This window comes from Phaenicophaeus curvirostris, chromosome 20, assembly GCF_032191515.1.
Source record: "Phaenicophaeus curvirostris isolate KB17595 chromosome 20, BPBGC_Pcur_1.0, whole genome shotgun sequence".
NCBI classification, from domain to species: Eukaryota; Metazoa; Chordata; class Aves; order Cuculiformes; family Cuculidae; genus Phaenicophaeus; species Phaenicophaeus curvirostris.
This window is the reverse complement of record NC_091411.1, coordinates 2,996,483-3,017,680: the sequence shown is the minus strand read 5'-3', so window position 1 is coordinate 3,017,680 and position 21,198 is coordinate 2,996,483. Positions and strand designations below refer to the sequence as shown.

Sequence of the window (21,198 nt, the reverse complement as noted above, 5' to 3'; positions counted from 1 at the left end):
CTTTGACACACAAAGCAGAAGAGCACAGGTCAGACTGTAAGCGCTTGGCACGCTGCTCCAGATGGATCGCTGGTAGCTGGGACCAGACTTTCTCTGTAACTGCACTGCAGCTTTGCAAGACAGGACAGTAACAAGACTATGATACACGGCAGCATTCAAGCACAGGACTCAACAGTCCTACAGGGCTTTTCCCTTCAGTTCATTAAGTCTCTCATACGTCATGTACTACATTCCCCGCCTGGAGCTGCGGTAGCTCTGGAAGGCTTCAGCTGGCCTGTGTTATCCCAGTCACACTCCAGGCAGGCAGCTGGGCATCTGCCAGCTCCACCACAGCTCCACGGCGCAGCGAGCAGTGCGGCCCCCGGCACCTGCTCAAGGCTCAGGCCGGCAGGGCTGGCGGTGCTGACAGCAGACAGACAGCAGGGCTGCACTGAGCGAGACACGAGGGTCTGGGTCCCAGAAAATCAAGACTTTGGAATTCAGGCCTTCAAAGGGGACACTTTGGAGCCATAAAAGCATACAGCCACCGAGGCATCTTCCTGCCATCCTTCCCAGTTCACACTGGTCCTAGCTGCCAAGGGAATGGTTCCCAAGGGCAATCTCACAAGAACCGACTATTAAAATCTTCCAGGACTGGAAAAACTATTGAAGAGCACATTTGCCTCTTCCCATTCCTGTCTCCTGGCTGGCTTTTTGCCAGCTTTTGCGTGGCTTTACCAGGACAGAACAATACCACAGCTCTCCTTTGAATCATTAAATATTACAAACAAAAGTTGGACGGTGCATTTTTCAGTGCAGTTACAGGTTTAAACCTCTCTAGAAGTCCACAATCATTCACAGCCTCCAGCTCCCAACTTATCCAAGCTCAACGGCCTGCAGCACCTTTATAAAGCCTCTGGGATTTTGCTACCCCATTATTCACAGCTGGGCACTCTGGCTGCATCCAAAATCAGGCAGGAACATTTCTCATTGCCCTCCCAGGCAGGCAATTTACCTCCAACTGCAGCCCCAGGGCTATGAGTCAAGCCAAGAGGCAAGCCAGCCAGCTGCCTGCCTTTGCTGGGACCTGAGAGCAAGCAGCGCTCTTGCCAGTTGCTGCAAGGATGAGGTCAGTCTCCCCTCGACACCAAAAGCTCTGCTTGAAAGATTGTTGAGCTAGCACAAACTGCCACTTCAGTTTTACCCATTTCCTGTTATTTGATAAAACAGCACCAGGGCGCTGAGCTCCCGCCACGTTATGGTTACAGCTCCAGACACGGCCTTCAGCAGGTGAACACCGGCATGTCTTGATTTCAAGAGGAGCCAGGGCACAGCATGAATTATTCGTGGTAAGGCTGACCTATTTAACAGCAGAAAGACAGCATTCATCCAAGCCCAGATTCCCCAGAGGCTGCTGGTGTCACTTTACCCCATGGGATATTACAACCCAGTCACTAGCTCTGGGCATCTCAGCTTGTGGGGGGGATGCTGGCAACCGTCCTAGGCTGTTCCTGCCAGGCTCTCCACCTTTCTCTTGAAGAACAAGTGGCACCTCCACATCCCCTTTGATGCAAAGTACTCCTGGCCTGCTGCTGCCTTCTGTTGCTGAGCTTTGACCAGTGTTCTGTGACCGCCACAGTCAACGTGCATCGGAAGCGGCGCGGGGTGAACCCACAGGGCCTGCAAACAGCCGAGAAGTTGCTGCTGGCAGCTCTGTCTCAGGCAGAGCAGGGCCAGAGGATGCAAACAGCGTTTGCAGGGTGGCTGCCAAGTTCTGCAGCTACTCAGGATGCCTCTCTGCACAGCTCCTTCTAAGCTCTTGTAGTCTCTAACACTGGCTCCCATCCTCTGCACACAGGCCAAGGTAGGCAGGGATGAGGTATTTCACATCGAAGTGCTGAAGTTTTGGTGATACATCTTTGTAGACTGTCTCTGAACCACAGATCTCCATCGTGCCTTTGTGGCCCTTACCTTTGTCTGCCAGAGACAGCGTGCTGTTGAAGTACTGCTCCTCCACGGTCCACGCTGTGTCATTGATCTTGTTCGACACCCCGCAGGATCCAACACAGCTCACCTTGATGGCTGTCGAGGGAAAGCACACACATAAGCACTGGGAGAAAGCGAAACCTCAGGTTCAAGCACTCTATGTGGGCTTGTACAGGAACAGCACTTCATCAAAACACACATGAGGCGGAAAATGAAGACAAGGAATCAGGTCATGCTTTCATTTCAGAAGCACGTTTTCTTCTTACTCTCAGCACCACTGCACATTCCCTGCTACCCCAGTGCTAATCTCAGATGTTATCACCTTGGAAGTCCTCGTGCTGGCCTCCCTGCACTGCAAAAGCCCTTCACACCAGCGATTTCCCCAGTTTTCTCCCAAATGAGGCAATATCCCCTCCCAGTACGTGCACCAACCCCTGCACTCAGGCTGATGGCACTTTGTGGTAGTGATGCTCACCTACACGCTCGGGCATCCCCGTCCAGACAGCAGTGAGTGGCAGAGGACTCTGCTGCTTCCCACCCCATAAGGAGCCTGGAATCCCACCAACTGTCCCATCAGTTGTCCCCTGGGAGGCGAGATATGTTGCACACAAGCCTATCAACCAGCTAAACAGGGTGTACAGCCCCGTGGAGCCTCCAGTGCAGCATGAAGAAGCCCAACTAAGCCCACGCACTCTCACGGACACCCCCAGTCCCTGGGAGCCTGCCCCTCTGTCCCAGGGTCAGTCTCTCCTTCAACTGAGTTCAGAAGAAGCATTTTGCTCGTTAACGCTTGTCCTGCCTCAGGACTTCTGATAATAAACACGTTGCTTCTCAGCAGCCAGAGACCACTCCGAGTGGTTTCCTCCACCTGTTAAGAGACACAGGGATCACAGCACAGCTGCACAGTGAGGTCTGGAAGCATTTGCGATGCCACTTGACTTTCCCAAAGCAAGGAGAGGAATTTGAGACATGTTTGTGCCTTGCCTTGGGAAACTCAGCCCAGAGCTTGCCCTGCCCTGTGGCTTTCAGAAGAGTCACCCACGAGACATTTTCAGTTGGTCTTGGCCAATTCACAGCAGGTTGAAATCAAGCTCTGATGTTGACACTGGACAACAGAGACAGCCAAACGTGTCAGACCGGCCTTTTGCACAGCGGGATGTGATCTGTGCTGCTGCCCCCACACGGGAGGAGGCAGGCAGACCTATTGCTGCACAAACCGGGCCTTCAGGGCTGTCCCAACCTGAACATCTCCTATCCTGATTCTCACCAGGTTTTGCAACAGCTTTAATACATAACTCCCTCACTGAACCTGTCAGGTTCTGCTGGCAGGAGCTACCAGACAGACTCTCTTCCCATTTCACCCACCTGCTCCCCTGTACTCAAGCTGAGTCCCACAGGAAGCATCTCCCCAGGTGGACAACCTGCACTGGCACAAGAGCTCTCCCCCTCCCCACAAACCTCCTCAGCCATGCTGAGCCCACCACCCGCACCCACCTTCCCAGACACCGAGGGCTGCAATGATGCTCTTTGCAGCCACCTCAAACAGCTCTGCAGAGCACCTGCCTGCTGTCTGTGTTCTCCACGCTGACTCAAGACAGGCTGGAAAGGAAGCCCATACCCAGCCTTCTGTCCAGAGGGAACACACAGCTCTTACCCCAGCCCCTTACTTGTGCTTTGCCACATGCATTCATAGAATCATAGAATCACCAGGTTGGAAGAGAGCCACCGGATCATCGAGTCCAACCACTCCCATCAATCACTAAACCATGTGCCTCAGCACCTCGTCCACCTGTCCCTTAAAACCTTCCAGGGAAGGTGACTCAACCCCCTCCCTGGGCAGCCTCTGCCAGTGCCCAGTGACTCTTTCCATGAAAATTTTTTTCTGATGTTCAGCCTGAACCTCCCCTGGCGGAGCTGGAGGCCATTCCCTCTTGTCCTGTCCCATGTCACTTGGGAGAAGAGCCCAGCTCCCTCCTCTCCACAACCTCCTTTCAGGTAGTTGGAGAGAGCAATGAGGCCTCCCCTCAGCCTCCTCTTCTCCAGGCTAAACAGCCCCAGGTGGAATGGGCTCCTTGGGGCTTAAAATTTGTAATCCTGCAATGAGGAACAGCCTCTCGCCATCAGATCTGCTGCAATACCTTCACAGCCTGATCGTGACTTTGAACACCAGGGCCCATCCAAGCGCTGTTTTAGTCTCAAGGGCAAAGGATAAGCAGCTCCAGATGCCAACTCTCATTAAACAAACATCGATATAGCAGCAAGGCTGACACATGGGCTCGCTTGTTTGTGTCTGCGATGCATCGGCACGTCCGAGGCAGTGGATGAAGAGGAGAGCGTAGCCTGCTAGGGGAGCTGCCTGCCCCACAGCATGTCAGGTCTGAGCTGACACAGGGCCCCTCCTGGAGCAAACCACGGCATTGAATCCCTCTGTCCACCCCCAGGGGACACCAAATCCTCTCTTTTACCTGACGACAGAGCCAAAACCACATAGGGGTTTCAGCTTCAGAAGTAGCAGGGAGTGGCTACAGCAGGGGGGCATCCTGCGTACCCAGGCGTGGGTACCAGCTCTCATAGAATCATAGAATCACCAGGTTGGAAGAGACCCACCAGATCATCAAGTCCAACCATTCCTATCAAACACTAAACCATGTCCCTCAGCACCTCATCCACCCGTCCCTTAAACCCCTCCAGGGAAGGTGACTCAATCACCTCCCTGGGCAGCCTCTGCCACTGCCCAATGACCCTTTCTGTGAAAAATTTTTTCCTAATGTCCAGCCTGAACCTCCCCTGGCGGAGCTTGAGCTCATGCTCCCACCACAACACGTTGCCACGTTTCTGGGCTCACAACAAGCCTGCCCTGCTCCAAATTAGCTCAGATAACTCTGATGCATCAAGTCAAATCAAGCCCAGGCTCAAATTCTCCACTCCCACATCTTCAGACAGGAGATGATGCAGGCAAGAAAAGCCCAACCAAGAGCATTCATAGAATCATAGAGTCATTAAAGGTAGAAAAGCTCATCCCATCCCACCATCAGCCCAACACCATCATGCCTGCTAAACTATGTCCCCACGTACCACAGCCACATGTTTTCTGAACCCCTCCAGGGATGGGGACTCCTTGACTGCCCTGGGCAGCTAGTGCTTCACCACTTGTTCAGTACAGAAACTTTTCCTAATATCCAATCTAAACCTGCCCTGATAGGAGCAACAGCCCCTGAACAGGCTTCCCCTCAGCCTCCTTCGCCACAGAAATCTCTAAATCACCACCAGCTGTTGTAACCCCGTGATAAGTGGATGATGGTCTTTAAATCAAGCCTGCTTGCTACACTGCAGCACTGAGGCTTCCTGGGAAGCAGGTGGCTGGGCTTGTTCAAGCACATCCCCACTATGGCCCATCTCCTTTTCCACAGGTGCCAGACTCAGCAACCACAAGCAGTGGGTTTGCAGCCTGGTGCTCAGAGCCAACCCTTGGCTGCTGGTCCCTGCTGCAATGGCAGCTCCCTGATAACCCACCACTAGGGTTAGAGTTGGATCATGTCTGAACTTCTCCTTGCAGGCAGCCAGCCACGGGAGCCACCAGCTCCAAGGCTTCTCAATTAACTACTGACATCCCAAACTGCTGTGGTTGCAGCCAGCCTGTGCCTACAGGGAGGATCCTGGAGGGAGAGCTCTCAGAGGTCCCAGTCCTTCTCCACCAAGGGCAGCCCTCTTCATAGAATCATAGAATCACCAGGTTGGAAAAGACCCACCAGATCATCGAGTCCAGCCATTCCCATCAATCACTAAACCATGTCCCTCAGCACCTCGTCCACCCGTGCCTTAAACACCTCCAGGGAAGGTGACTCAACCTCCTCCCTGGGCAGCCTGTTCCAGTGCCTAATGACCCTTTCTGTGGAAAAATTTTTTCCTAATGTCCAGCCTAAACCTCCCCTGACGGAACTTGAGGCCATTCCCTCTCATCCTGTCCCCTGCCACTTGGGAGAAGAGCCCAGCTCCCTCCTCTCCACAACCTCCTTTCAGGGAGTTGGAGAGAGCAATGAGGTCTCCCCTCAGCCTCCTCTTCTCCAGGCTAAACACCCCCAGCTCTCTCAGCCGTTCCTCTTGTTCTCCAGCCCCGTCACCAGCTTCCTTGCTCTTCTCTGGACTCTCTCCAGAGCCTCAACATCCTTCTTGAGGTGAGGGGCCCAGAACTGAACACAGCCACATTCCTGACCATGAAACACCTTAGGGCTGCCATTCCAGGTGCGTGAGGGACCAAAAGTAACATTTCAAGCTGAAAAGCTTGAAGGCAACTTCACAGCATTGGCGAAAGGTTCCCCATCCCAACACACTCCTGAAGCTGCCAGCGTACCATTAGCAGGCACAGCAAGTCAATAGATGCAGGACAAGCCTTGGAACAGTTCAGGTGGCGGAGGATTTGTTCATCAGTATCTTCTCCAACCTACTCCAGAAACAGGAGCTCACCCACCTCACTGGGGAGAAATGGGGTGCACATCAGCTCCGGGCAGACGCATTGCCCCATAGCGGAGAGTGGGGATGTAGCTGGATTTGAGGATCACACATCCCAGCTTGGTGCCCAAGCTCCTGGAGGAGCCAACGGATCCCCAGATGCCCTCAGGGTGTGTGATGGTGGGGCAGCAGGTCCAGGGCAGCCAGAGAACCCCCGTTTCATCCCCACAGCCCCAGCAGGAAAGCCTGGCTCCCATTCCCCCCAGGTTATCCAAGAGGTTTGGGAGGCACTCAGTTCAACAGGTCAGACCATTTATCTTTTTGCTAACTAGGTTTTGGAGCAGCTAACCATGAAATCAGCCTCCCCACACACATCCCATGGGCAGACTAAGATACCAGGGATGGGCTCAGCTGTCGTGTGCCAGCTCCTGCCCACAAGCAGGAGACGGGACCAGGGAGAGCCGACAGGCACCACTCGGGCACATGGTGCTGGGGCAGCTGCCGGTGGGACAGGACTGGCAAACCAGCACCATTGGAGCTGCTGCAACTGGAGCCACCTGAGGTGCGAAGCTCACCAGCCCGGCTGTGGGGAAGCAAAATGTGCAGCCTGAGCCTCTCCAAGGTAACCCCTGTGCCAAGCTGCAGATAGAGCAAATAAGAAAAGTCCCTACATCAGAACAGGCTGGTTCCAGTCAGAAACCCATTAAAAATGCCTCTGGAATCCAGTGGTACCAGTGGCCTCAGTTACCATGCTCCTGCGCCCTGTTTACCCACACTGCTTTAAATAAATACAAGGAAAATAAACTCCCCAAAACTGTAAGGGAAGTGGAAAGAGGAGGCAAAGAGCAGCAAGCAGGGAAGGAATGAATTACGAAGCCATGCGGAAGACAAGAGCCCTTCACCCCTGCAGTCCCCCGGGGAGTCAGGGAAGCGGGTGGCTTCACATCCAGCCAGACACATCTTTAGCAACGGGCTACAGCACGCACCAAATGCTGGAAACGAAAGGAGACAGCTCAGCCATATCCATCTCGGCACAAAATAAAAATAGAGATCCCAGGAACTGGGCACGTCTGCCTTCTTCCAAGGCGATTTAAGGAGAACAGACACAAATTCAAAGGACTTTTCCTGGCAATTCAGCCAAATCCCCTCCTTGGTGGAGCTAGTGTTGCATCTTGGGCAAGAGGGAAGCAGGGGACACTCATCCTGCCAGGGGCAGGCACATCCCTGCTTCCACAATCCAGCCACCCTGTACTTCGCAGCAGCAGGGCCAGCCCAGGTCCCAGGTGAAGCCTCCAGCTTCGAGTTCCGCAGGCAGCAGTGGAGACACTGACAGCTTGGGTGGTTTGGGTTCTCTGGGGTGGGGGAGGAAGCAGCAAAACCAGCTGGTAGTGGCTTACACAGGATAAACGGACCATCCCATCACCCCGCTTCCTCTGCAAGGATGGCCGAAGAGCTGGCAGCCGAGCTCTGAAACAGCACTCGCCAACAGCCCTGGGGTCCTGCTGGCTGGAGCCCAGCGAGCCAGCACCGGGCCTTGGCCATGGCCAAGCTGTTGGACTTGGAGCCTCCAGCCATCCCCGCTGCAGGGAACAGGGTGCCCAGCCCAGAGAGCACAGGATGAGACGGATGGTAAAGCCACCCTGCATATCCACACATCACAAGGGACCGGAGCTCATCTGTAATGGGCTCAGGGGACTGAGACGCCCTTTGGAAAACTTGTGCACACCTGGATCCAGGTAATGGGGGAGCAGAGGAGGGGAAAGTGCTGTGGGAGGTGAGTGAGGCTGCATCAGAGAAGTCTTCATTTCATGGAAACAAGCCATAGGAAACCAGAGCCCACTCTCCACTCCCTCCCCATCAAAGCCTCAGCAGGCAGCTATCACCACATTTTAATTAGATTCCCTCAAGCTGCCATCTGTACACCCAGAGCTGCGGGGACTGAGAACATCCTATGAGCTGGGAAAGAACCACCTTCCCCCCTCCTTGGCCCTGCATGCCCCAGAGGCCAGAAACAGCCCCAGGAGAAGGCAGTGATGGATCACCCTGAGCCCCAGCTGACGGCAGCGGGGAGCTGCTCTTGACAGATTAATGGGCTTGTGGCAGTGGCAAGAGGCCACCTCACACACAGCTCCTCCCTTGAAAAAAATCTCTGGGTTCAACAGATAGAAATCACAACTTTTGTGTACCCTCACATCTTCTCGTCCTGTAAAGCTCCTGCCCTGGATCTGGATGAAGATGATGGGTTTGGGGTTACCCACACCACCAGCAAAGCAGGACCAGATGGTGCTGGGCAGCTGGAAAACCTGGGAGACAGCAAGAACCAAAGACACAGCAAGTTACTCTCAACCAATTGGTAGAGATTGGGTAATTCCTAGAAAAGCACCATGAAAAGCAGACAAAGAGAAGGCCGAGACCCCAAAGAAGAGCAAGTTGAGGCTCTTGTACTGATGGTTGGACTTGTGATGTTGGACTCGGTGATCCGGTGGGTCTCTTCCAACCTGGTTATTCTGTGATTCTGTGATTCTGTGGTTTTCACACAGAAACACCCCAGTACGACCTCAGACACAAAGGGCTCACAGTCTCCGCACAGGAAGGCTGGAAGCTCACAAGATACACTGCTCCCCCGGCACCCAGCCCTCAAGCACCAATCCACTGAGACACTGCTAATTAAACCAACAGCTCCTAATTAATTCTCAGCCATCCCCATCCTTCTGGGTCCGTCCTGGCAGATCTTGAGACACAAAGTCTGGAGCAATACACAAGCCAGTGAACATAAATCATAGAACATAGAATCACAGAACATAGAACAACCAGGTTGGAAGAGACCCATCGGATCATTGAGTCCAATCATTCCTATCAAACACTAAACCATGCCCCTCAGCACCTCGTCCACCCGTCCGTTAAACACCTCCAGGGAAGGTGACTCAACCACCTCCCTGGGCAGCCTCTGCCAGTGCCCAATGACCCTTTCTGTGAACAATTTTTTCCTAATGTCCAGCCTAAATCTCCCCTGGCGGAGCCCGAGGCCACTCCCTCCTGTCCTGTCCCCCGTCACTTGGCAGAAGAGGCCGGCTCCCTCCTCTCCACAACCTCCCCTCAGGTAGTTATAGAGAGCAATGAGGCAAAAGCGCAGCACTTACACGGAAAGCTGGATGCAGCGGTGGGTTTGGCACAAGGTTAACAATTGTCTGAATAGGTTTTGATCTTCTTCCTTCCTGAGAGCCCAGCACAAGGGCAAGAAGGCGATTTAGCCTCTAATGTGGAAGGAGAGGAGTTGTCTAAAAGAATAGTCCATGCTTTCCATCTCAAGTGAAACCCAAGCCCGTAGCTGGGCCCCAGGAGGCGATTCGTCCAGAGCTGACGCATGCCAAGCAGCAGCTCCCATGCCACCAGCAGCCTCCAGCACATGCAGGACTCAGCTGCTGCTTGCTGTGACCCACGGGAACATCTCAGTTCTGGGCCCCTCACCACAAGAAGGATGTTGAGGCTCTGGAGCGAGTCCAGAGAAGAGCAACGAAGCTGGTGAGGGGGCTGGCGAACAGGCCTTATGAGGAACGGCTGAGAGAGCTGGGGGTGTTTAGTCTGGAGAAGAGGAGGCTGAGGGGAGACCTCATTGCTCTCTCCAACTACCTGAAAGGAGGTTGTGGAGAGGAGGGAGCTGGGCTCTTCTCCCAAGTGACAGGGGACAGGACGAGAGGGAATGGCCTCAAGCTCCGCCAGGGGAGGTTTAGGCTGGACATTAGGAAAAAAATTTCCACAGAAAGGATCATTGGGCACTGGCAGAGGCTGCCCAGGGAGGGGGTTGAGTCACCTTCCCTGGAGGTGTTTAAGGCACGGGTGGACGAGGTGCTGAGGGACATGGTTTAGTGATTGATGGGAATGGTTGGACTCGATGATCCAGTGCGTCTCTTCCAACCTGGTTATTCTATGATTCTATGAAGTTGAACGGTGCCCAATAAAAGACAGAGACCCCTGGGCTGCAGACAAGCCAGGGGAGGTTTAGGCTGGACATCAGGAAAAAATTTTTCATGGAAAGGGTCATTGGGCACTGGCAGAGGCTGCCCAGGGAGGGGGTTGAGTCACCTTCCCTGGAGGTGTTTAAGGGTTGAGTGGACGAGGTGCTGAGGGACATGGGTTAGTGCTTGGTAGGAGTGGTTGGACTCGATGATCCGGTGGGTCTTTTCCGACCTGGTGATTCTATGATTCTATCGTTAGTTGTGTTGTTTGTATCAGGCAGGCTTTACCCCATAACCAACCAGGAAAGGTGCCTGCTCCGTCTCCAAGTGCTGCCTGTCCCTAGGCCAGGCTTCCCTGGCTGCAAAGGGTTTAAGGGACGGGTGGGTGAGGTGCTGAGGGACATGGTTTAGTGATTGATGGGAATGGTTGGACTCAATGATCTGGTGGGTCTCTTCCAACCTAGTGATTCTATGATTCCATGATCTCCCCTCCCACAGCCTGCCAGCCCATCGCACAAGTCACACCCCATGCAGCTCTCCTCTCTGAGACTACAGTCAGCCCTCAGCTCAAAACCGAGTTGCTGCTACAGTTTGACCTGGTTTTGTCCCGTGCTGCTGCCTGCAGGCAACATTCCAGCCACTCACAAGACCAGCGAGGGCTCAGGACCACCCCGCAGCCCCCTCTGCAGTGGCACGACCTGTAGTCACCAGCAGCAAGATCTGCAGCTCAGCTGCCTTTCCTCCCCAAGGCTGGTGCCTCTGGCTGTGCCCTGCAAGAGGCTGGACCAGCCAAATCACACACAGCAGCGGAACAGACAGTCCCTCCCTCCCGGCCCTGACCTTTCTTTGAGCTGATTTCATCAGAATCATGGAATGGTTTGGTTTGGAAGGGACCTCAAAGCCCATCTAGTTCCACCCCCTGCCCTGGGCAAGGACACCTCCCACTGGATCCAGTTGCTCCAAGCCCCATCCAACCTGGCCTCGAACACCTCCAGGGATGGGGCAGCCACCACTGCTCTGGGCAACCTGGGCCAGGGCCTCCTCACCCTCATTGTGGAGAATTTCATTCTGATGTCTAATCTAAATGTTCCCCCTTCTAATTTAAAGCCATTCCCCCTCATCCTATCACTACAGGCCCTTGTACAAAGTCCTCCCCAGCTTTCCTGGAGCCCCTTCAGGTACTGGAAGCTGCTCTAAAGCCTCCTCAGAGCCTTCTCGTCTCCAGGATGAACAACTCCAACTCTCTCAGCTTGTCCTTGTACAGGAGGTGCTCCAGCCCTCAGATCACCTTCACGGCCTCCTATGGACTTGCTGCAACAGATCCATGTCCTTACATCAGGACATCTCCTGAGCTCTTTCACAGGCAGGTCAATCCTTTCCCCTCTGCAAGTACTTTCTTCCATCGGGTTGACAGCAAGAGGGAAATGTAAATTTTCCAGCTCCTCCCCAAAATCAGAGGTCAACATATATCCCAGGAGAAGAAAGCAAACTCTTGGGCTCCTGTTTCAAACAAACTCCTGTTCAAACCAAAGGCTCTTCTCCCTTGCAGAGCTGACAGGCTTATTTATAGCATCACAGTGTTTTATCAGCACGCTGCCTGCCCTCAGAGGAAGGGGGTCATCTCAAACATCTGGAACAAAATCCCCGGTTAAGCACATTTAACAAGCCTGTCTTAGCACACGTGGGGCTGCGGGTGGAAAAGCCACCGGCGAACAAAGCCACAGGGGCTGTGGGAGGGGGACAGCTACATGCCACAAAGTTTACGCGCTGAACCTGCCAGTCCCGCTGCCAAAGGCAACCACAGCTCCTTAGCAACAGGCATGAAACGCTGCAGCATCTGCACGCAGCGCCCCACTGATGGGCTGCACCCCGTCCAGCCTTTCACCCCCATCCCTGCCACAACCATCCCGCTGCTCACCAAACAGCCCAGAAAGAGGATGCTGGAGGATTCCTTTCTCTGAAACTGCCTCTTGCCAAAAAAAAAAAGGACAAGGCGTTTTGGTTTGAAGCTTCAGATTGATGTAGGTCCCAGTGCTGTGTCACCCAACAGCCTGGGAAGAGAGGTGGGGAGGAATGGGGTCACTCTGCCTTGAGAGCCCACAAGGATGGAGGTGGTTGCATCGCAGAGGCCGTGCACGTGCTCTTACCACCGCCCGCACCGCGCCACCAGCCTGGCCTCCCTGCTCCAGGCCAGCACACCCACGGGCCTCCTGGGACAGGTAGTATCCCTCGATGGTGGCTACTGAAGAAGTAAGAAAGGAGAAAGTTGTCCCTTGGATCAGTCTGGGGCGCCCGAAGTCTTGCCCCATCCTAAAAACAGCCCAGCAGAACCGCTCCACACAACTCCTGCTCCAGACACAGGGTCCTTCAGGTCCTTGTGTAGGGAAAGCACCACCACAGCCTTCTGATGGACCAGCCTCTTCCTCCCAAGCCAGCATGGCAGACACAGACGCCCCTGGGTGCTGGGAACAGCCAGATGAGACAGCAGTACAGGAGGCACTGCAGGAAACTAAGGGTTTGGCAAAGAGAGGCAGATCTCACAGCTCACTGTGAATATCTCCATGCCAGCCACCCACCTCAGCCGCACTGCCAGCACTCACAGCCTCCTCTTCTAATATTCATCCCTTGGAGTATCAGAGGGGAAATGCAGAGAGGCTGCAGAGGAGCTGAAGGCTGGAGGAGATAGCAGCAGCATTTCACATGGCTCTTCAAGCACTCTGGTGTGTGAAGGCAACTTTTAGTCTCAAGAAATTCTTTCCTTTCTATTTCTGGACAGAAATTCAGAGGGTGCAACTCTGATCTGTTTGGAGAGTAGAATGCCTGCTCTTCTTTTAGAGCTATGCCTGAGACTCGATTCTGTTTGCCACATCCATGAGAGCCATGTGTGCTTTTACTAGGATGGGACTGAGGTCCAGGCAGGGATTGCAGCAGGAGTCACTCGCTGGCCAAGAACTGCTCAGCTTGCAACCCAGCAGGTCTCGACAAACAATATGACCCCTGTCACTGCCTGCAGAGCTCGGTCCTGCTCCGTAGCCCAGGCACAGCCCAGCCCCTCATCTCACCCTGCCCCACTGCCCAGAGCTGTTACACCCAGCTCCACGGTGCTGCAAGGCTGCCTGCTGGCTCTGACACCTCCGAGCAGCAGATAGAATCATAGAATAACCAGGTTGGAAGAGACCCACCGGATCATCGAGTCCAACCATTCCCATCAATCACTAAACCATGCCCCTCAGCACCTCGTCCACCCGTCCCTTAAACACCTCCAGGGAAGGTGACTCAACCCCCTCCCTGGGCAGCCTCTGCCAGTGCCCAATGACCCTTTCCGTGAAAAATTTTTTCCTAATGTTCAGCCTGAACCTCCCCTGGTGGAGCTTGAGGCCATTCCCTCCTGTCCTGTCCCCTGTCACTTGGGAGAAGAGCCCAGCTCCCTCCTCTCCACAACCTCCTTTCAGGTAGTTGGAGAGAGCAATGAGGTCTCCCCTCAGCCTCCTTTTCTCCAGGCTAAACACCCCCAGCTCTCTCAGCTGTTCCTCATAAGGCCTCAGAAGATGCTGCCAGCTCGGTACAGAAACATCTCGGTATTAGGACTTCAGTTAAGTCCAGGAGAGCTTTACTTACGATCCCCTGAACAAGACAAATCTTAATTTACTGTCATCCTTCTCTGTAAAGCCAAAGTTGCTTTTGTGAGCCCTGGACAACCTATGCTCTTCAAAGCAAAACAAGGCTGTACGTACATAAGCAGTCAGGGCATCTTAATCTTCTGTGTTTGGCCACTGGAACAGCCTCGTAGGAGGGGAATGCAAGTCCTAGATGCCCAACGCACCGCCACATGAGTGGAGCAGAGCCAGCAGCTCGCCCCGGTGCACAGGAATGCTGATGGACGCCAGGATCTTCCAGCACTCAACACTTCAGCCGGCCAGGAACCACAGCCACCCTTCCTTGGGCTGAGTAACGCTGAGACAGAAGAGAGGAGTCTCTTTTTTCTATAGCTTGCCCAAACCAAAATGAGTTTCCACCCAACACTTAGCACTACTTTAGACCAAAGCAGCCTGTACACTTGTCTTGGCTGACTAAAAAACGAAGAACCAGGCAAGAAACCCACCGCAGACTGCCACACAGCGCTGCAGGTCCCAGGAGGCAATCACTGGGTGCTTTAAGACCAGTCAGTTCCACACTGTAACAAACTGCCCCTTTATTTCATTAACAAACTTAATTGCTCCTTCCCACCAAGCCAGTCACCTTCTCCCACCTTGCCTGACACAAGGAGAGCCACGCAGACCAAGCTGGGCAGACTGAGCTCTCTGATGTCCTGGGAACACAGCTCTGTTTGCCACCACTGCTGCCCCCCCTCTGTTCTTCCCACACTCCAGAGCAGGTCTAACCGGCTCTCCCCACCCCGCCAGCCCCTCTGCTCCTGCCGCAGGAGCATCCCCCTCTGCTCTGGGTGCAAAAGCCACTGCAGGCAGATCAACAGCCGACTGATCAGGTTTCTCTGCTTACCACAAAGAGGTTGATTCACCAGAGCCTACTCCCTTTTCAGGCTCTTTCTAAATAAAGGCTTCAAAGAGTTCTGGAAATTCATGCTTAACAGGCTTACTGTAACGCTGGAGCACAAGAGCTCCAGTGGGCAAGACTCTGCTGCAGGAGAGTCACGCTCGTTTTCTTCTGAGACTTCAGGTGCACTCGTCTAAGAGTTAAGGCTGGAATAAGCCCTGCTGGCTGATGCTCACTTTGGCAGATCCTCACCGCCACCCAAAACACAGCCTGACACAGCTCTCCCAGCCTTCTTGACACCAGTCAGCCCTGCAGATGCTCAGGAGAGGAGGTGATCCCCTTCGTCCTCTCCTGCGGCTGCAGGGATGCTCCTGGGCATGAACTCCCCAGGACTCACTCCCTCACCTCAGGAGCAGTCGCAGTCAGCTCAGCACCAACTCAGTCAGAAAAAGGCCTGTTACAGGCTGGACACCCCTCGCTACACACACCAGGGGCTGAAAGGATCCAGCACATACAATATTGCCAGAACCAGGGGTCGGCGAGAGCTTCGTTCTCCAGGGCACCAAGAAGGACTAAAGCAGTAGGCTGAGGATGGCTCAGCCATTCTGGAAACAATAGTTGTGGTGTGAGGGGTTGGAGCCCACGTACAAGAGGAGAAGAGCACGGGGACAAGCAACCGTGCATAACTCATTCCAGCCCACCACTCCGCTCCAGGCGCTGAACTCGCAAGTCAGCAGCCAGAATTTGCTGAGACACCTCCAAGTGATTTAGCACCACTGCAGCACAAGCCTGGAGCCAGCTCACTCTCTCCTATCCGAGGAAATTTCAAATGCCTTTTCCTGAAAAGCCTTATTTATAAGCAGCAAAGCAACCCTGCATTTAGGGGCTCCTCAGGAAGGCGCAGGGTGGGACAGTGCAGCAGGAGATCCCAGCCGCCTCACCTCACCTGCTCCCTGCTTCACGCCACCCCGAGCTCTTGAGCACAGCTTTCACACATTTCTGCTGTCAAGAAATCCCCTTCCCCCCACCCCCAGCATCTTCAGAGGAAGCAGCCAGAATCCACTTCATTCTGCACAAGAGCTGCTCCTGTGATTTTCTTTGATACTATTCTACGTAATCAGCTGGATTCTCTATTTATAGCAAGATCATCAGTTTGGAAAAATGACTTACGTTCTTGTTATTATCAGAGCATGAGATACATCACAAACCCCCAGTACGCTCGGTGTGCTACAAGTTGGTGAGATGATCCTCAGGGTCAGGCTGGACACCTCCAGCGGTCCAAGTAGATGGAAAACGGATGATACTGGACTGAGAGCAAATCACCCAGACCTGACATTCAGTCCCAAGCAGACAGTCCCTGCCAAGAAGGAACCAACACATACCCGCACACTGAGCTTTCCTCCCTGGAGATGTTGCCTTCCGAGCCAGTTTTATTCAAGGCTTTGGGATTAAGGCATTTGGGGAAGATGGACACAAGCTGCCGCAGCACCGTTACCTCTGGCCTGAGCTGCTGGAGCCAAACAACCGAGAGTATGGTTCCATCAGCAAGAACAAAGGGTTGGAAGTTATAAGCATTAGTGCTCCAGAATGATTCATGCTTCTTGGAAACAGCCTTTTTTTTTGCTACGGATATCTGATAAACTCCGTTTTCTAATGAAGATTAAGGTGCTCAAAGGTTGGGGTGTTTTTACACTAGGTCTCTGAATAATCTCAGACTGGCTTCGCTGTTTCAAAGCCATCAAGAGGAGGCAGAAGCCTACACATCTTTTGTGGTCCCATTTCACCTCCTGTTTCAGATCCTAAACACCAGCCAGGGACTCAGAGCACACACAACTGTGCACAAGACAAAAATCCGCTGACCGGCAGCAGTCTGGTCCTTCGTTCATTTTCTCCTCTCCTAAGCACTTTGCACTTCCACATGAGGGATTTGAAGAGTGACTGATTTTAAGAGCAGCACAAAGAGGTAATTAACTTCCACAGCAATCCCTGTCTCCAGACTTCAGAGGTCACAACAGTAGCCTAAGGGCTGTACATTGGATATCTTGGCAATCAGCCCTCAGGAAAAGAGGCACCGAACCAAAATCCAGCCCCTGGTGTGCTTGCCAGGTCATTTTGGGAGCATCTGCCCTGAGCATGAGGAGGAAACACTTGCCTCAATGCCTGGCAGGGCATCTTTCTCTAAGCTTCTGCATATGTCAAGTCTGCAGCAAACTCACAGCACAACCCAACCACTCCATCTTCTCTTGGAAGAGCCCAAACATCTCCTGATGGCAGAGGATGGTCTGAATGTCCATCCCACTCTTCCTGGCCAGGACAGCCTCTAGCAAGACTTTGACAAGTCAAGTGGCCGCCACGTGGCTTCTACAGGCATAGTTCTTCCTCGAGGATTACTTTCAGCGAAAGGTATTCTACAACAGGCCACGAGCGGAGCACGCCCATCCGTGTACCCACACCTGCCTTAGCAGAGGGGCTGGACTGAGCCACCACCCTCCCCAGCTGCTCCTCCTCACCCACAGGGCTCTGAGCTGCCTCAGGAGGAGAGGGATGTAACCCCATGGATTCCTTCCTTCCAGCCAGGGAGCCTCCCTGCTGCCTACCTGACTCCAGCCCCGAAAGACAAGCTACATCTCTGCCAGCTCTGCAGCGCTCCGAGGAAGGAATAAGCACTCACACCCCGTTTGTCACACTTGGACGCAAATCAGACGGACAGAACTCCTCTCCACTTGTTCTCCCATTTTATTAAACAAGAGATGGGAGGCTGCAGCACATCTCGTCGCCAAGGAAAGCAGCAAACAGAGATTTTCAGATGAGCACAAGTGGTGCATAGGCAGGGAGAGGCACACACTGCAGCGACAAGAGACACAAAATAGTCTCGTGATTAGTTATTGACTCCGGAGGAGCTGGAGCTCCAGCAGCAAGCCAGCCAGGGAAGCAAAAATCCCTCTTTTGTTCTGCAGCCTCAGACAGACTTGGCCACACAGCTCCCTGCTGTCTCACCCCAGACAATGAGAAAAGAAAGTTAATCCACTTCCCCTAGAGCAGGAGCCATCCAGCCTGCAGAACGATACATGAGCATTCCTGCGCATCAGAGCCAGCCTCGCCTCGTCCTGGCGCCCACCGCTGCGAGCGGATGCCAGGCGGCTCAAGGACCTCACTGGGCACTGCCACTGCGGGCATTGCCAGGGACAGTGACAGCTTTGGATCCGTTCCTCACTTCTAAACCCACCAGGCTCTCGCTCAGCTCTGCCCTGCAGGCACCACGCTCCCTGTGCCGCACTGGGAGCCGTCGGGGTCCCTCCCACCCCGATGATGACCTATGCTGCCAAGCAGAGGAACTTCAAATCCCCCTTTACAGAAGACAGACTTCCATCTCAGGGACTGGGAACGAATCCATCCTTTCAACATCACTTTCCTAAGCAGACCAAAACACTGCATTTCTGGAGCAATGACATCTTCCTTCGTTTTAGAGATCAGCTGGTGCAGAGGATGGTGGTCAATGTGGTCCTCAAGCCCCCAGGAAGGGCACAGGTTACACACACATCAGAACCACCTTATACCCATTAGCCAAACCCAAACTTCTTCCCACTGCTGTCCGAGGGAAACAGAAGTCACATTTACTTTAGATGCATGACTTAGGACTCAGGTGACCTGCTTTACAACCCTCTTCTTCACCACCAGCTCTCTCGGTTCTCCACGTGAGAAGCGTGAATGTTTACTACATTAAAGTTAGAGAAGGAAATCATGATTCACAGGTTCTCTGCTCTGCTGAAATGGGAATTACACTCCTGGGTATTTCTAGAGCATGAACAGACATAGGTACTTGTGTCTGGAGCTCTATAGTTCAAGCGAGTGATTTTCAAGTCAAGTCATCACTGCATAAACGTGGACAGCTAAATAATAGAGTGCAGAATAGCAAAGTGCTGAAATCCACTCCAGAAAGCACTTGCAGTTTCTTTACTCTTGGTGACCCAGGAGAGAGGGCTGTTATTTTAACATTACACTTCTACCCATGAGACGCCTTGCTGAATGGCAGGCGGCAGGACTGAAATAATCTGCATGGCCCCTGGAAGCCGCTGGGTTGAGAGGAAAGTGCTCCAGCATCCCCGAGCAGCACAGCTTTTGTTCCAGCACGCTCCTGCCAGCAACCGGGGCTGCCTGCCCTGCTCTGAACAAACTTATTTCCCTCCTCCCAAATTACCTCCATCCCCAGCTGTCCCAGCGCCAGCTTCCTGTTAGGATTAATTGTTCTTTGTATACCCACGTTTGATGATTTACCCAGCAAGCCAGGCACAATGACTGGGAACTCTGCATTCCCATTAGCGTTCTCCCCCGAGGCTTGAAGTTCTCAGGGAAGGACCTTCAACCTGGCCCGGCCACTGGGAGAAGCTTCGCAGGAAGGTCTGCACGGGTCACCAAAGGTTGGACATCGTTTGTGACGCTGCTGCATGCTCAGATGTGCTACAGAGCAGCCTTCATTGTAAGTCAGCAGCACTGGCGAGAAAGCCAGCGTGGGTGGGAGCATTTATGATCCCTAAAGGTGTGTCTCTGGCTACGCTTCCCTCTGACCCAAGATGTCCCTGCCCAAGGCATGGGGGTTGGAATGGGATGAGCTTTAAGGTCCCTTCCAACTCAAACCATTCTATGATTTCTAGTGCATTTAGCAAGACAGAATGAGCTTTGTTTGTAAAATCCACCTTTCAGAAGGTGCAATTTCTAAGAGCCATATAAGTTATAGTGTGAAGTAGTTGTTACAGGCTTGTTTGCATTTGTGATCTCCAAAACCACAACACAAAAAGAAGTCAATGCACCGGACTGGTCTGGCTCAGGAACCAAACCGCGGTGCTGTGGGCCAGACATGCAATGGGCAAGGGCTTTAGCGTCTTCTCCTGGAAGGTGCTTATTAATCTGAAAGTCACAGCTGGTCACAGAAGGTGTAGGTGTGCATAGTATATAGACCAAGCTGATGCCACCCACCTCTTCCACACCCCAGGAGAATCCCACAGCACGTAAGAGCAGTCTGACCCCTCTGCTGCTGAGCCCGTGGAGTTCAACAGGGTGGATTAGTCCCTTAGGACCCCTTTCCAGCAGGTAGTTGCCTGCTCTCACACCAAGAAGGATGCGTCAAGCAGCTACGAGCCACCTCCTCTGAGGGCGAGGTATTTCATCAGCCAGAAGGAAGGCAAGGGTGCCCATCTGAGAGATCCCCAGCCCCACCATGGAGTGTTTAAGCACCAGAGACTGTAAGATAGAAAGCAGCAGAGACGAGGACACTCAGCCAAGAGTCACCTTGCTGTCTGCAGATGTTGGTGTCACAGCCCAGCGTAACTTATTTGGGCAAGTTCAGACAACACTGGTTATGGAAAATTTCTGCCCCAGCTGGTGAAGCCAATTTGCAGCCAAAACAGCCAGAATAGCTGCTCCAGTCACCTCTGCACAGAAACAGAGGGAACAGGGACACACACCCCACCTCAGATTCTGGCTCCATGCTTCTGCCAGCTCTCCTAGAGCCCTGCTCAGCTGCCCCAAGCTTCTTACCACAACCCTTGCATCAGCATCAAACACCAGATACAACAGCAAAACCCCTCCTGGCTCCCGGACCATTAGTTACGCCCAACCCCAAAGCTTCAGTCGGAGCAGTAAAGGAGCAGAAAGAATGTCCAGAACAAAGACACACCTTCCTCTTCTCCCACAACCACCAACTGCAGCACCCTGGGAAGCAAAGGAGATCTGGCATAGACGAGAACCCAATATTTCTCCTCCAAACTGGGAGTTGTACAGGCAACAGCGAGACACAACTAGGGCCAGCTGGCAGCGCAAGGGGCCAGCGAAACGAGCCCTCTGAGGCCAAATGCTCTCATCTCACCCAAGGAACAGGGCTGCAAGTCCATGGGATGGGCCGAGGATGGAAGTCAGCCACACTTTGTTATGAACATCTTTGCTGGAAGGAGTACAGCTGGGAGTACCCTCCAAAGAGAGAAACACTGCATGTGCAACTGCTCTGCTCTGACAGGAATTAAATAGGCTACAAGTCTGTGCTTGTCCTAGATATTTTTTTCCTGAGGAAGCTTCCAAAAAGCTATTGCAGACAACTGGGAGAGGTGCTCACAGAGACAAGACATAGGCAAGCATAGGCACCATCATTCAGGATGACGTCTCTCTTCAAAAGACTTTGTATTTTCCATTCTTTAGTCTTTTTTTTTCCCCTCCCAATAACTTGTTACAAAGGAAGAAGCGTGCACGTAGGAGAAGCAAGCAAGACAACCTCAGGGGAAACAGCAAATCGGTTCACACTACCACAGCACCGAACACGAAACTAACTCGTAAACGTGAATGA

At 53.2% G+C, this 21,198-nt stretch overlaps 1 protein-coding gene across 1 annotated transcript in view; it reads right to left on the bottom strand.

The window, feature by feature from the left end:
* ARRDC1 (arrestin domain containing 1) overlaps positions 1-21,198 on the bottom strand; it is a 47,027-nt gene that overhangs the window by 23,404 nt on the left and 2,425 nt on the right. The window contains exon 2 of the mRNA XM_069873116.1: positions 1,951-2,061. Coding sequence (XP_069729217.1) covers positions 1,951-2,061 — 111 coding nt within the window. The remainder of the gene's footprint in view (positions 1-1,950; positions 2,062-21,198) is intronic.